This window comes from Episyrphus balteatus, chromosome 4 (assembly GCF_945859705.1).
Source record: "Episyrphus balteatus chromosome 4, idEpiBalt1.1, whole genome shotgun sequence".
Classification (NCBI taxonomy): domain Eukaryota; kingdom Metazoa; phylum Arthropoda; class Insecta; order Diptera; family Syrphidae; genus Episyrphus; species Episyrphus balteatus.
In genome coordinates, this window is record NC_079137.1 from 30,089,757 (window position 1) to 30,106,993 (window position 17,237).

At 29.1% G+C, this 17,237-nt stretch overlaps 2 protein-coding genes across 3 annotated transcripts in view; both read left to right on the top strand.

Moving 5' to 3' along the window:
* LOC129920116 (sphingomyelin phosphodiesterase) overlaps window positions 1-795 on the top strand; it is a 43,055-nt gene extending 42,260 nt beyond the window's left edge. The window contains exon 9 of one of the 2 annotated variants that reach the window (XM_056001323.1): window positions 579-795. In XM_056001323.1, the coding sequence (XP_055857298.1) occupies window positions 579-609 (31 nt within the window). In that variant the 3' untranslated portion in view covers window positions 610-795. Of the gene's footprint in view, window positions 1-355; window positions 552-578 lie in introns of those variants that run through there. The other variant, XM_056001321.1, reaches the window with a different exon arrangement.
* A 13,428-nt stretch (window positions 796-14,223) lies between these two features.
* On the top strand, window positions 14,224-16,633 carry LOC129920129 (CCAAT/enhancer-binding protein). Its single transcript, XM_056001340.1, has one exon. It carries the CDS (start codon window positions 15,000-15,002, stop codon window positions 16,263-16,265), a length of 1,266 nt encoding a protein of 421 aa, XP_055857315.1. The 5' UTR covers window positions 14,224-14,999; the 3' UTR covers window positions 16,266-16,633.
* The last annotated feature ends 604 nt before the right edge of the window (window positions 16,634-17,237 follow it).

The window sequence follows — 17,237 nt, forward strand, 5'->3', positions numbered from 1 at the left end:
CAAACCAATGCCCACTGATTTCAATAGTTTTCTTATGGTCTCTATGCATTGCATACCTATAGCATTTTCTTTGTAAGGTACATACACATAGTACATAGGTATAAATATATACAAATTGGTGTAAGAAATAACATTAAATAACATTGAGACAAACGATATGTAAAGTAAGTATTTGGTTCTGGATTGGCACACTGCTTCCACTGTAAATACACACAACACAATCAAACACAATATTGCAGTAATTTTCTGTATATAAAACATTTTTTTTTCTTAATCCAAAATAACTTTTGACAATCCAACATATTTTTCTTCTTCATAATTTTCATGATTAAAATAAAAAAAAAAAATAAAACAGATTAAATGTTATAACATCAATAACTAGTCTGCCAAAATACGTAATGAATCTTGGTTAATCTCTACTGCACGAATGAAACATGGCATCCCAAAGAGCAATGAATTGAATGAATACCACAAAAATAAAATAAACCATGATGAACTAACATACCATTGAAAACAGTCAACTGCCATAACTAATTTAAGTTATAAAAGAATACAAAAATAAATGAATTTATTGACAGTTCTATGCTGTCAAGTTATTCAGCGCAATGAGCAACTCTAAATAACTATAATACGACAACGTCGACAACTATACAAAAATAAAACGTGTGAGTGAGAAATAGCAAGAAGTGTGGATAGAAACTACCTATACCTTTTTAATCTTCCATGAGGATATGGAAACCTTTCAGGATGCAAGAATGCTTTGCAAATGTGATAAAAGTTTTTTTTTTTTTTATAATAATTATTGTAAAGAAAATAAATGATTATAAATAAAAATAAATTGAACATAGATAATATTAATGTTAAAGAAAAAAAAATAAATTTAAAATTTAAAACTACCTTTTAATTAATTTAATTCTTTTGTTAGATTTATTGTTGTTGTTTTTCTTTGTGTATTTTTTATTATGAAGAAAAAAGATCAATTATATTTATTTATATACTTTGTAAGATTTTAATAAAAGTTTGTTCAAAGATGTTCAGTTTTTTAATGTTTTAAATTATAATAAAATTAATTTTAATTAAAATTGACTTTTATTGGAAAAATTAAACACATGAGACTATGCATTGAAAAAGTAAGTAGAATTAAATGGAGAATAATAACTAAATTAAACTAAAAATGTATTTGACTTCAAAATGTGATATGCATACAAATTAGTAAATGATTTTACTTGAAAAATTCAAAACTAATTAATTAATTAGCTTAGTTCTTTTTTACAAACAGTTACTATTTTGATGCATACAGAACAATGCGAATCTTTATTTAATCATTTGTTTCTATTTTAGTATCAAAAAATAAATATAAACAATCATTAGGTACAAGATTTGAAACATTAGGAAAAATTAAAAAGTTTTTCTATTGCCTTAATAAGTAAATAAAAAAACATTCAAAATTTATCAAAAGTAATATTTCTTTAATAAAATAAGTCATCAAATCGTCGCCTGAGAATTGTTTTGTCGTATACGCCAATTTTGGAATTTTGGGAAATCGCATTTTAAGGTTTGAGCTTTTATAAAAAAAAAACTGGCCGATAGATTTTTTTCAATTTTTAATAGAATATTTTGTGCGATATCTTCTTTATATTTATGTTGTCAAAATTGTCACATCAATTTTAGTTTTCAAATTATCAAGGTTTTTATCCAAAATCAGTTTGTCGTAAACGCCACCAAAATCAACTTTTTTTTACATCCCGTACACGTACGACAAAGTAGGCGCACGTACAACATTCCAATACTAAAAAATAAATAAAAAAATTTTCACAGTTCGTTTTTATTTATTAATTAAATATTTAAAAAATAGTTTCTTATTACATAGAAGTAGTATTGGTTTGACTTAGAGGCTCAATTATTAAAATAAATATATCTAAAATAAAGAAAAACCAAGAAAATGACGTAAACGCCAAAAGTTGGCGCTTACGACAAACCAACGCTAATCCGATGCTTATTTTGTGGATATACGACAAAATGCACACTAATTATCTCAGTAACGGTAAACGATAGGACAAATCTGATAACAGAAATGAAAAGAGAACGTTCTAAAACCTATTACTACATATCCAGTTTAAAAAAGTGCATTTTGGCGTTTACGACAAAACAACTCTCGGGCGACGAAATATTAAGTTAAGCCAAAAGGAAAAAATTATTAATTTTTGAAACGCATAAAGCGCTTGGCGAAGTATTTTGTTTAGAAAAATTATGAAAAAAGTTTTATAAATGTATTTAATAAATATTTAATCAAATTTATTATAAAATTTACTATCAAGTAGTCTAAAATAAACTTCACCTGGGGTTGCTACCTATAATTATTTAAGATAATTTTTTTTTCAATTACATTTTTTTAAATTTCGAATTAATTTTTTGGTCGTCATTTTTTCAGTTGTGAAAATTAATATTCAGTACAGAAATACCTTTCTTTTAATACCAATATTGCTATTTTTGATTATTTCAAACAAAAAATATTACCTACATAAATCAAATAATTTTTCAAATATAACGGTTAAAACAAAAAAAAGCTTTGTAGCTTTTGTTTACAAAACTCAACGAAAAAGCATATTCACACTATTCAATAAAAGGTTGTTGCATTTACTAATTTCAATTATATCGTACGAGATGCGAAAGCTCTCAGAGCTTTTATTTGGCTTGGTTGAGTTATCTTTCAAGTTTTGGTGCTTTTATCAATTTCCGGGGTCTTATTTTCATCGACAATTTAAACAACAACAAAGGCATGCATCATCCTCTTGGACTCTACCAATTTCTTTTCAAAACTTCTGAATTATTTCGATTTCAAAACCTACATACATAAGTATTTCATAAAGTTAAATATGTAGGTATAATATGGGTACAGTTTTTGTTTTAATTTTGAAGTTGTTATGGTAATCAATGCAGTTTTATTAGAAACAGGCTTTAATTCTTTCGAATATAATGATAGTCTGAAGCCAACCTTTTGTTAGCAAAAACTTTTTTTTTGCTTTTTAAATTTGTTTTCCGAACAGAACTGTTGTCTGCTAGGCTTTAATAAAAAAAAGTTAAAATTAATTTAACACTACAGTACCTATGCAAGATACACTTGATCTTATATTTTGCAAAGTTTCTTGAATTCTAAAAGATTCTAGTCCACAAGATCCAAATCTGACTGGTAGCTAATCAAGCGGGCTGTCAAATACAAACGTATTAAAAATAATATGTATTTGTTTAATTCGGAGGATAGGCCTTGTATCATAATATCTCTTTGAAGAAAGTTGTGTCGAGATTATTTAAAGTGAGAATAAAGTTCGAAGCTATCTTAAAAGAGAATCAGGGCCCAACTCAAGTAAAATGAAAACGTCAGGAATATACCATTTAGTTCCCTCCATAATTGTATGGCCTTGATGGAGAGAGCTATTTACGAAACGCAACGGCGTATACAGGGGGGGGGGGGTCACGGGGTCATGACCCCCCCCCCCAAGAGCTCAAAACTTAAACAAGAAATTGTTATGTGATTTGCAAAATGTCGAAGTTTTAGAACATGAACGAAAATGAAAAGTGAAAAAAATTTTCGGTATTCAAACCAACTATTTTCCTATATTTGGGGATATTTTTAGCAACCGCTATGCTGGATTAGGATTATTTTGATTCGTTCGATAATATAAGGCATTGATAGGCTACAAGTTAAGCTGTGTTGTAGAGTTTTGTATGGATTAAGAATCCAAATACTATTTTAATTTTGACTAAACCGATAAAATAGATAAGAATATAAGCAAGCTTGTCTAAAGGCAAATTAAATATTTAAGCAAGCTTAGATCACTTAAAATATCCTTTTATAATCAATTTAACAAAAACTAATAAATATAACTGTATATGTTTTATATTTTAAACCACCGATAAATACCTCAAAGCTGACGAAATCAGAGCCGAAAATTGTAAAATCCTCAGTGAGTGATCTAAAACATTTCTTTAATTAGTATTGGCGTTTGAAATTTCGAAAAAATATCTACCCTAAAACTAGCATAATTTTGTTTATTATTTTCTGTTACGACAAAAATATTTTTTTGTCTTTACTGTTTTCACAGAGGTTCCTATTTGAATCCTGTAACCCCCTCGTCTTAAAAAAAAAATAAAAATTCGCGTACAATTTTAAAACAAAATTTAAAAAAAATTATATTTTCAAACACAATTTTTTTGGAAAAACTTTGCGATTCGTTTGCCTGAGGTTAGGAAGACAATTAATTCGAAAGTTACCAGTGTTATTAAATTAAAATGATTTTTATTTTAACTTATTAAATTATTCTGGACTAGCGGAAAACAATGCAGAGTTGTTTAAAGGCAAATTATTGAATTGAAGGACTTGTACATTACTAGGGATCGGGTTTCCATGCAAATGCATGTTTTTTTAGGAACACCTCGGAAGCATGGCAACGAAGTATGTACACGAATCAGGATATTTCCTTTAAAATGGCAATCAATCGTTAGTGCATATTTTTGCATATTTTGCATTTGTTAGCATTTTTTTTGCATATTTTGACATATTTTGGAAATAAATGCATGTTTTTCGTGCATATTTTCCCAAAAATTGGCAAAAATAACGAAATTTCACGCTTAAAATTTTTGACTAAAAGTGACTGAAAGTCAATTGGAAAAAAGTCAAAAACGTAAGCAAATGCTGTGCAAAACTGGCAAATTGTCCAAACTCATAAAAAACACGCTCAAATGATAAATTGGATTATTTAAGAGTAAATTTTCGCCAATTTTATTTATTGTTTTTAAAGAAAACCCCAATATTTCCAAAAAGTTACATCTTTGAACTCGGAAATGGTTTCGTAGGTATATAGATTTCATAAAAGTTACGTAAAATCTTTTTATAATTTTAAAGAAATATTTATATTTTACAAATTCATGTGGCCTTAAAAGCATATTTAAAGTAGATATTTTTTTATAAGAGTATATTTTGAGCGCATATTTTTCGTTTTTAAGTGTATGAAAATCCTATCCGTATACATTACACTGTACTTTAAGGACAGGATGGTCTTAATTGGTTAGACTTAAGGTTGAACCCTAAACAAAAGCAAACGAATCACACAACGTTTTTGTTTGGTTATTCTTAGAACTCTTCGGAACTGCTCGATCCGATTTGCAAAACGAACAAACTTTAATATTTTTAATTCAAATAGCACATTTTCAAGTTTATGCCTACTATCAAAACTTTTGTAAAAAAAAATTTGGCATGACCCCCCCCAAGAAGAAATCCTGTATACGCCCCTGACGAAACGACATCGTAGTACTGTTTTCACTATTGTTATATGATAATGATAATTTAGAATGAGCCCTAAGTCTAATAAATCCTGAAAATGACAATAGACTCCTTTAAATCTTAGTCGTTTAGAAAGTTTTTGTAAAACATTAATTTTTAAATAAAAATGTTTTTAGTTATCTTTAAAAAAACACGTAGATATCCTAGCCTAGATAATAATTTTAGGGTTCAATACTCAAATGTCCCTACTAATTGAATGATGATAATTCAATTATTCATGTAATTTGTAAGAATTCTTACCTATGCCTCCTCGACACAATTTTTCCTGAACTCGGAGTTGGTTCGACGACACAAGGTGAATAAACCAAAACATTTGGATTCACGTTTTAAAAGTCGTTGTACTAGGAAGAACCCTCACCTACCGTATAGGTAATAACAATCAAAATTATTCGCATTTTATCAGAACAACCGATAAGCAGTTCGTGCAACCTTATCTGCATCGTCATCACAATTTTACTTTTCCGATTGCAGATGGGGAGTGTGTTTGTTGTTTAGATTACCGAAAATTATAATTTACTCTCTAGGGGTTCCAATGAAGGGTGTTTCTTTTATTTTAAACAAAGCTACAGCTGAATAAGAAGAAAAATACCATTACTGGATATAAAACACTAACTGTTTTAAATTGACGACGTATAGAATCAAAAGTTTCTAAAAAAATGTATTCATATTCAATGTACAATCTTATCATAAGAACTCAAAACTCATATACCTTCAAATTCAAACATAGATAATTTAATTAAAATCTAATTGGTGATATTGGTGGTTATCTGAATCAAGATTTGTATACTTTAAAACGAAACACCCTGCCTATTACGATGATGGAGTTTGATGAACCAGCGCAAGCATGCATTGTTAATTCATTAAAAATCACCTGCGCTCTTATCGGTCAGTTAGCCTTTCAAAGTCGGTAGTGTCTTGTCAGTCTTTGCTTCCTGATCAAAGCAAATTAATGACTAACATTACTCGTATTTGTTTTATATCGAAAGAATTAAAGCTATTACCTTATACTCACTGACCTCGAATAAACCCAATCAAACACACCTTTGGAATTTCGTAGGATATTGAAATATTAGCTTAGTTTTGTTTTTTTTTTGTGTTGAGATTTTTTTTCTGATAAAAAAGTATTGCATTTATCCTGCCAAGCCTAGTTGATGAGTCGATACAGTTTTTTGTGTAATTTACATGATGCAATGATTGATTTTTTTTTTCAGAGAACAGATTCTTTTGTGTATAAAGTCTTGCAAAATTGTTTACCTATATTTTTTTTAATATACGAAATCGTGAGAACAAAAGTTCCCAATAAAATTATGACACTATATTGCGTTGCAGGGATATTTTCCAAGAGATAAAATCATTATTGCATTTTGAGATCTCGATAACGGATTGATCAATGCGTTATCGGAAAAAATATAAGAAATTTCGTTAATATTAGTTTGGCAATTTCTTCCGAAATAGTCGTGAATCCCTCATATAGAAATGTTTCAAAACAGTAAGAACTTATTTGAGAACTTATTTTAAAAATGAGTGAGTGTTAAAGATTGCTTGAATATAATACGAATTAGTGGATAGGTATATTGCATCATTGAACTTTTACATATTTAGCTTAAAAACCTTTTACAGTAGAAAGCTTAGAAAAAGGTCAATTATATGACTAAAGGATTATTTCAAGTTATTCAAAAGTTATCACAAAGAAAAAATAGTTAATTAAGCTAGATTTATGTATAAATGGAAGAAAATGCAAAACCAAGATTTTTGAAATTCTTAAGCTTTAGGCATAGGTTTTTTATAATTGTTGAAGGTAGGAAAACTATACCGTTTTCAGCCCATAATCTTCGATTTTGGATGTTTATCGAAACAAAAAAAAAAAGCTTACTTTTTATATTATTAAATAATTGTTTTAAAAGAAACTGTCCACTAAAAGAAGTATGTCATTTGATTTCTTGTGTAACAAAGAATTTTAAGAAAAAAAAATAATAATAAATAAATAACTGATAAAGCCGTTTTTTTAAATAAATTTTTTGTATGTAAACATTTTCCAATAAAATTTTCATTGAAATAAGTTAGGTCTTGGTCTTTTACGAGAAGGTAAAAAATGTAGAAAACGGTTTTATGTCCTTTAAAACGGTTATTTTATGTTTTATATTTAATACGAGTAAATCTTTTTTACTTACTAATAACGACCTATTTTGTGAAAGTACACACAATAATTTTAATCAAAATCATGACTGACGTTTTTGAAAAAAGTTTTTCATTTTGGTTTTGGTACCGTTAGTTTTGATCCTAAAAATAAAATTTCAATTTCACTTCTAGGAAATCTCACAAAACCCATAACAACCAAGTTTTAAGAAAATCCTTTTAGTAGCTTAAAATTTAGATCAAGGACGGACAGACAGACAGAATTGCGAGACAATCACATTTTTCGTTTTTTTTCTATCGTTATATAATGTCTTATTGTCATTTCGAGTTCCATTTTTTGTTTTTCAAATTCTAAGCTTGCCTATAGAATATTGCCTTAGCGCAAGTAAAAATTTATTTTGTTGGCATCTCTCAAAGAAAACAGTTTTTTTTTATGTGTAACGATTAAAAATTAAATTTTGTATATGTATTTTGTTGCCTTCAAATATATTTTGTGAGCAGAGTTTTAAAAACATTTTTTTAAAGCATTTGCTTTCCATTACAAATTAAAAAAAAAATATTTATTGCAAATAAAAAAAAACTTGCATTAAAAAAATATATTTATTGCTTTTAAAAATATTTTGCATTAAAAAAAAATTGCTACAGAAAAATATTTGATTTGAAAATTAATTTTTGATTGAAAATAAAAATATTTTGAATTAAAGAAAAAATCCAAACAAAAAATTTTCTGCATGGAAAAAAAGAAAAAAAAAATCATTTCAAAATTTGTGTGCATTAAATATTTTTGTTTAATATTCTTACAATTTTAACTATTTGACCAAACATTATGTTCAATGTTATACCTAGTTGCATAGCTGATGTATGGTCAAAATTGTCAGAACTCGACGAATATTTAAAAAAAAATATTTAATGCACACATTTTGCATTGATTTTTTTTTTCAATGTAAAACATTTTTTATTGCAACAAAAATTTTATTTTCAATGCAAATATTTTGCAGTTGCAATAACATTTTTTAATGTTTTATTTTTTATTTGCAATACATATTTTTCAGTTGCAATAATTTTTTTTAATGCAAATTTTTGTTCAGTTGTTCAGTGGTTCAGTGGATTGCATTAATACATATTTTCTAATAAAAGGCATACCATATTTTTTTTAAGTATCGAAAAAAATTCTTTTCTATATAAGAAATCAAATGTAATACTATATTCGGAGTTTAAAACATTGAAAAACGGTGTTTTCGTAATTTAAAACTGCTTTCAATAATATTGTACTTTTCTAATAAAGTAGGTAAATGATAAAATTAAATTACGCACTTTCGTTATTTTACGCAAATATTTTCTTTATTAATTTCGTAAATCTTAAATCTTCTTCTTATTCTAAACTCAAATTCGTTAAGAAAAACTCTCTCTCAAAGTTTATTGCACTTCGCTGGAAACTCAATTGTATGATTGACTCATTCTTAAGAATCTTTAAAGAACCAAATAAATTCTTTAAAACTCAAACTGAATACACCCAAAGAAGTACATTGGCATCAAAATTTCCCGGAACAACTAAATAAGAATTTGTTAATGTGATCTAGAAAGAACACAAGAATATTATAACGCTAACAGACAAGAACTTAGCCAACTTCCATCGAAAATCAATTTCCTCTGAACTAAGGTGCAAAGGTGCCTGCCACCACCTCCACTTTTATACCACTCGAATTATTTATAGGAACAATCATACTCGTAATCATCAGTGAAAACGTGCAGCATGACTCGTCAAGCCAAAACGCTTGCATTAGCACCTCTCCAACTCGAATGCACCTTAATTAGTGTAAATTGTAATTTTGCAATGTATGCTCCTATTTTGCCGATTCGCCTTTTGTTCGCTAATTTCTGACAACTGACCGAATCAACACCGATGACATGGAAAATGCTTGATTTCGATCCTCAAGCAATTAACCACGAACCCGCAGAGGTCGTTCTTAAATTGCTTTTTAGGAAGGTGTGAACAATATTGATGGTCTAAGCGTAAAAATATCTATCAGGTGCGGCGGGCCCTTTTGGTCGAATCGGTGGTGGCATAGATATTTTTATTGTTGTTTTGTTTTCTTTTTTTTTTGTCGAATGGAATCGCATTACCTCAGCAATTCAATTATTAAAATATTAAATTAATTGGACTTTGATTTTGAATTGGAGTTCTTTTTGTATTTTGCTTCATGAAGTGCTATTTGAATATCGGAAACGCACGTGGGAAGGAAATTAGGTGTCGCCTTTTTGAAAGTTTATATCAATAATTTTTAATTTTGAAAAGGGCTTTTGATAAATCTTCGAAAACTAAGCAAGTCGTGTCACTTTTTGGTTTTCTATTGTGTTTTTTTTTTTTAGATTTTTTCTTAGAGTAATGAGAATAGGTTTGGAAAACTTTTAAAATACAAAATAGAAGAAGGTTTCATAAATACGAGTTGTGTAAAAGTTAATAATTTTAATCTAACATGTAGGCATCAAAATTTGATTTGATTTTTTTTTACTTTTAAGTTTTCTTTCTCAAAGAATCTTTTGCATCAGATATTTCAAAATGGAGAACAATAAGTTTAACGTGTTTTTTTTTTTTGAGTTTAAAAATGATTGATTTTTTATTAAGTCAACGAATTTCGACTTTTGAATAAAAGGTTTCAACCATTGAATTCGAAAAATACATTAAGCATTATTGAAGAAACTGTTCACATTAAAAACGATGATTATGTTTTCAAATGAATATTTGAATTACTTTTTTATAAAAACTTACAAAAGAAGAAAACTTTTTTTCTTTGCTTGATTTGTCGTTAAAATTTTGCAATTTATGGAACTATAATTGAAATTGTATAAAATGAGGCAATTCCCCGCATATGAATTTTTCAGCCATTAATCGAAGAACAAAAATATGTGAATTCCTCTTTTTCCTCTGCGATTCAAGCGCACAATTTCAATGATCTTTCATGTTTTATCACTTGAAAATCTTTACTCAAACTCAGGCTATTAAAGCAAAAGCATTTTGTTAACATTTAAAATAATAATAATTATTATCACAAAGTTTATTAATTATAATTAATAAAATTTGTGAAAATCACCGGTTTTTTTTTCAAATATGTGCAAAACATACGGTTTGTTAGAATCGACATAATTGAAATCGGTTAATGGTAAAATTTTAGAATCCTTCCTACATTATTTTTAATAAGAACTTTACAAAAATTTCATTTTTGTATGGGAGCTATGCAGTTTTAATACGCATACGGGCTAGTAGTAAAAAAAATTATCTAAGTATCTATCTTTATGGTTTTATGCTTAACCCGACACAAATTAATTTTCAATGTGCACATACAAAATATTTGTAAATTACAAGTAGTTTGATTTCAAATTACTGTAAAACTGTAAAATTTGATGTTGAATTTTCAAAATAGGCATATATGTAACTTCAAGAGTGTACGAAAAAAAATATTTTCATTAAAAAAAAACTGTAGGTAGCTATACCCCATGAAAAAAAAACCTGTAATATATCATAAGAACAACGAAATTGGGTACACAAACATTAAAAATTAATTCCCAAAAGCGCCACTGAAACAACGACGTGTTCTTCCCTTCATGTCAATATCGTCGCCAAAAAAATATGAACATGAACACGGAAAACAATTGGGAGAGATATTAAAAAAAAGTGAAAACAAATCTTTTATACAAAAAAAAAAAAAAAAAACACTCATACACCCTATTGTACTTTTTTATTTTAAAATTTCTCGAAACTTGTTTATGCACAAACTAATAATTCAACGGCTATAATAATTTTTTAAATGTATGAAGAAACTTAAAAATTATCGTTTCTATAGTGATGATTGTGGAATATACAAAAATCATAAATAAACAAAAATTCAAAAAGTGGGCATTTTATAGAAGGTAACTTAAAAATGTTAATAATAATCTTAAAAAAAAATGATTAATAGGTACTTAAGTAGAGCAATATAATGTTGGTTTTCCTGCAAAAAATGTAAAGCATCTTTTTCTTTATACATATATTTTTTTGACAAAATTTTCCAATTCACTTTCATTTAATATTAATTTTTCTAATTTTCTGCATAGGTTTTTTAATAAAGCCGGTAACTTACCAGAAATACCTCCATTTTGATGATTTTTGTTCTTAACTTTTTTTTCTGTTTAGTAACATCTGGAAGTGGATACATTATGTACTTGTTTAAATTATTTAAACAAATTCATGTGTTCAGCATTAGATACATCAAAAGTTTAGAAATTTATGTCTCCTAGTTACGCCAAAAAGGTGTTTTTTTTTCAAAAATTAACTTTAAATTATTAAAAACGTCAAATATGCTTCTTAAGAATTAAGATCAGTCAAACGCTTAGGAGCAGATGGTTTTTTTTGACACTTCAGAAGTTTCGGATGTAGTGAGCTTAGAGCAAGCTACGATCTACAATCAGATTCTCATCATAAGTGCATGTGTTAGTGGTTAGTAAATAACACATGCACAAAGTGGATGACTTTTAGTTAATTGAGAAATTACAAAATAAATATATGTAGGTAACTATTAAATTCTAAAAAAAAGTACAGCTGTCAAAATTTCGATCCACAGTACACTTAATAAGGTAATATATTCCGGAAAATGTCAAAAATTGTTTGTCAAAAAATGGGCACCAATCTGTCAGGCCGGCCTTTAATTTTTATATTTCAATCGCAGTAAACAGGAAATTTGTTTTTGTTTTAATTTATAAAATTTCATTTAAAAAAATTATAATTTGAAAAATAACAAATTTTCTTCGTGTTTCGTCTCGGAAAATGGTAAATTATTGTTAAAAAATTAGTTGTGTGCGTGGTTTTTCGGTTTTTGTGCGTTTTTCGTCGGTAATTTAAACAATTAAGAATTACGGTAGCTGACATTGGTCGTGAAATTGTCATGTTTTGACAATTTGGTGACCAATGTCAGTTCGGAATATATTACCTTTTTATGTGTACTGTGATTTCGATCCATATTTTGACTATCTTTTATCGAATATTAGTAGTCTGTCTTATTAGTATCTTCAATCAAAACTAATTAATTATATAAAAATATATACATACATAACATATTTTTCTTGTAAGTAAAAAATTCTGTTTTGCGTGGCCAACGCATAGTGTCTGATTTTGAATTTGTTGGTTACAAAAATGATATCTTATAAAAAAATAAAGATATCACTTCAATCTTTCTATCTTTAAGGAACTCTCCAAGGTTATGAAAATGGTGAGTTTCAAAAACAAATCTACCAGAGTGTTTCAGAAATTGGTGATAAAGTAAGAGGTTTTAAATAAGGTGATAAACATTATGACATTAAATATATAATGGTCTAAAATTAATTTAGAGGTAATCTGAGTGAAGTGTCAAATTGGAGAAAAAAGGCATAATACCAAATCGAGTGAAACAGTGGGGAAAAAAGTATTTCTTTTTTTTATTTTTTAGCCGATTTGTTTTTATTTTTCGTTATAAAAGAGTTAATTTATAAAAATATTTCCTATAATCAAAAACCCATTTTCGCTGAAATTCATTACTTAAACCATTAAATCAGTGATCTTAAACTCTTTAAAAACATTTCTTATCAGCCCAATTAGATACCACCCAATGTGAAATTCTATTGTTTTGTTTACAATTGCTAGAAATCAACAAAGCTTTCTTCTTTTTCCATCACACTATAAGTACCTCACTATTTTTACTCTACCATATCTTTGAAATGACCGAAAGATATTTCTATATCACAAAACATAACAACAAAATTACAAAAATAAAAGAGAACCAGCCCCACTCTGAGATACAAAAACCTCCCAAGAAGAGAGCCAATACCTTTATCTCACAAATACAAGTTTACCACAACAAAAAAAGAACAACAAATAACAAAACCCGCATAAGTGCCGTTAAGTGTTGTGACGTCACGATTAATCATCAAACTGGAGGAAGTACCACACTTCTCATGAACTCGGTATCTCGCAGAGTGCATAAGTTGCGGATGATGTTAATCCAAAACAACTACACAAAAAAAAAAAACGCAACTTCTCTACAGAAAAAAGCTTTCTTGCCGGTGTCAGTTAGCCAGCTATCTTGCTTCTTACGTCTTATAGTCGACCAAACGTTTTCTTATATCAAATGCTAGAAAAAAAAGCTCCCGTCTTCTTCGAGCGTCCCGTTGGTGAGCCCAATAGTATCTAGCATCGTCAATCGTCATCATCATCGTGATGCATTCCATAAGCGAGAGTAAAAGTGTTTCTGTAAATTTGTGTCGTGCTCGTGTCTTTTTCTTCGTTCGTCGTTGTTCGTCGTCCATCGTATAGTTTCGTTGGTCGTGTTTCCATAATTAGATTTGATAATACACAGCTCTATCTTTCTATCTTTTGCATTTTCTTTATATTTCTTTAAGTATTCTAAAGTTTTCTTGTAAAGCGTCTTGTTACATCAACACCACTACAACTGACAAAGCCATAAAGACAACAACGCAATACGACGACAACGGCAAACGTTGATTTTCGGCGTAAACCCATTTGTGCTTTATGACGCTTCGGTTTACTTATATGTAGCTCCTACATACTACCTGTAGCTGTATCTGAGTCTTTTAGAGTCTTGTAAGAGAGTAGGTACCCCCGAAAAAGACAGAGAGAAATAATAAAAAAGTATCTGCGCGCGAGTGCACTGCGTGGATACATAATGCGACTGCCTCTATAGCCCCCCAAAAGACCAAACGAACAAAATTTCTTTTTTGGAAGCTTCAGTTACCATCTACCAACTGCCTTGAGCGGACGTTAACGGAAACGCGTCCCCTAATTATTAAGTTTTGTAGTTTGAAGAGACTTCAGCTGTAATTTTTTTTTATATCTGTTGTCTTGGAAGTAAACAAAGCTTCTTCTTTAGCTCCATACTAACTTACACTTCCTGAGATAATCTATATAGTATCTCATGCTTGTTCGTCGGTGTTCCGTGCATTTTTGTTAAGACCGCCAGTAGTGCCCCATACGTGCTGGGGCCAATACCTTCCCCTCGTATCCGGGTCGTATAGAGCTTCTTAGTTGAACACAAAAAAATTATATCGGAAAAATATATAATCCGTTGCATCACTGTCTGAACACTTCAGTCGATCGAAGGTTGTTGAGCTAAGCTATACTTAAGAAAAAAAAAAAAAAACGGAACGGTTTTGGATACGGATCTCGAAGATTCTACAAAAATAATAAATTGATGTTTCAAAGCTTATGTGTTTTCGGATTGAAAATAAAATAAACAATTTTTTTCAAAAAAAAAAAAAAAACTGTGATAAAAAAATTGGATTTTTTTGATTTTTTGAAAAGTGAACTCAAGCCTTGCATGTGGATTACCTTAAAGGCTTTCAAATAGTGATTTTTTTTGAAAAAAGATGCAAAATAAATGAAAAATGTTTTTAACCTAAAAAAAATATTAGAAAATTTTCAAAAAACAAAATAAATCCCAAAAAAAGTGAATAAAAATTTAAATTTAAGAATTAAAAAAAAAAAAACTCCCTTGTAATGCTTAACATGGAGTCACCCCAAATGTACGACACCGTGCAGACTCTGTCACAACTGGACCTCAAAAAGCAGCCCGCCCAAGCCATCATTGGTCAGATAACACTGACAGCGATGGGCAATGGCGGTAATAGCTCCTCCGATGCAAATAACAATCACAATAACGGTTTAGTAGTGAATAAGCACTCTGTCCATCATATGCAACAAGCGGCAGCTGTCAACAACAACAACAATAACAACACCACCAACAATAACACCTCTCAGCAACAACAACAAAACAACAACGTTACAACCAGCATGTTGCAAAAACAAATGATGCAGCAATATTCACAAAGTGACCTGGACGAGTTGACAACTCAAGAAATAACCCTCGACCTGCAACACCTCATCGATGATCAATTCCGTGAGCAGGAAGCTCTGGGAATCTTCAGTGATATGGTTGCTAGTCCTGGAGGTTTTGGTGGAGGAGGTTTGAACACAAATGGGGTTGTGAGTGCAGCGGCCAAAGTACTTCAGCAGCACCAGCTGCAGCAACAGACGTTACGATCAGCCCAGAATCATGGTTACAGTCGAAATGCCCTGGCTTATATGCCTCAGGCAGTTCATTCGGGAGCAACTTATAGCAACAATTCGAGTGGTGATGAGAACAGTTCAGTGGGTTCGGAGGCTTCTACCATTAAAGAGGAACCAATTGATCCTCAGGAGTACAGAAGACAGCTCCAGGATGGAAATGCAGCAGCGGCAGCTTTTATCGGTGCCGCAAATGGAACAACAAATGGACTGTACAACTTGACGGCTGGGAGTGGAAATCTACCGTATCAGGGTACAAACGGCGGAAGTAATGGTAATAATGCTTTTACAACACTTACCCCTGCCAATGGCCTGCATCACGGAAATCTACCACATCTTACCGCTGGAGCACATCTCCTTAAATCACATCACCTTTCGAACAACAAGCAGATGCTACCTCAGCGAAAGCAATCCCAAAAGAACATTGACAAGGGCACAGATGAATACCGTCGTCGTCGTGAACGGAATAATATTGCAGTTCGCAAAAGTAGAGAAAAGGCCAAAGTTCGATCGCGTGAAGTTGAGGAGCGCGTCAAAACTTTACTCAAAGAAAAGGACGCCCTGTTGAGGCGTTTGGAAGAAATGACCAATGAAATTCAGCTACACAAACAAATTTACATGCAATTGATGAATCATGCCAATCCGGAAGTTAGTCGAATATGCAGAAGCTTTCTGAACATGAGCGATCATGGACTTTAGGAGTTAGAAGACTTTTTTTTTTAAATAGTTAATTCCGTTGCACACTGCTGGTCTCAGGATATTTATTCCTCATCCAAAAATCCTCATTTTTTCAATTTTATTTTTGTACAAAAAAAAAAAAACAACTTAAAAACAACAAAAAACACATGTCCATGTTTCCTTAAAAGAAATTGTGTAGTTAAATTAATATATGGTGAAAGTTTAAACAAAAATTCATAATCAAACAGTAATAAGTTTTTTGTAAATATTTTTTTTGTCTCGTAAATTATTTTCATAAATTTATTTTTTTTTTGTAAAATTCATTAAATTAAAAAAAAAAATATATTAAAAAAATATTTTATTTCGTCAGGTATACATTCATTAAATTCGTACTTAAAAATAATAAGAAAAAAATATTATATAGATGTAAATTGTATATTTTTTCTAAAATATTCAAAAACAAAAAAAAAGAAAATAAATAAAAAGATTGTAAGATAAGCCAAAGAAATATAATATTTAATAGAAAAATTATGTGAACATCCAAGCTTACAAAATAAAAAAAATGTGCAAAGTTGTAAGTTAAAACAAAAAAAAAAGTTTTTTACAAATAAAATAATATAATAATTAGATGTGTTTATATTTATTTATAAGTTAGCAAATTTCATTGTAAATGTTTTTTTTTGTATTCATTTTGTTGTAATTTTGAAAGAAAATATTATAAGAAATTTTATGTAAACAAAATTGTAAAAAAATCATTTAAAATAAAATGTAAAGTTGTGTATATTTTTGTATGAAACTCTATAAATGTATTTAATTTTTTTTTATTTAGTGAAATTTATTTTCTATAGGAATAATTAAAAGACGATTTTTTCGTCTTTGATAATAAATAAAATTTAATTTAATATAAAAAAAAAATACAAAATGCTTTTTAATATATTTTTTTTTTCTTGGATTTTTCAGGAATTTTTTGTTGCTTTTTTAGGAGGTATGGTC

Excerpts from the sequence above, each read along its gene's own strand:
- LOC129920129 (XM_056001340.1), top strand. The coding sequence starts at position 15,000 with ATGCTTAACATGGAGTCACCCCAAATGTACGACACCGTGCAGACTCTG.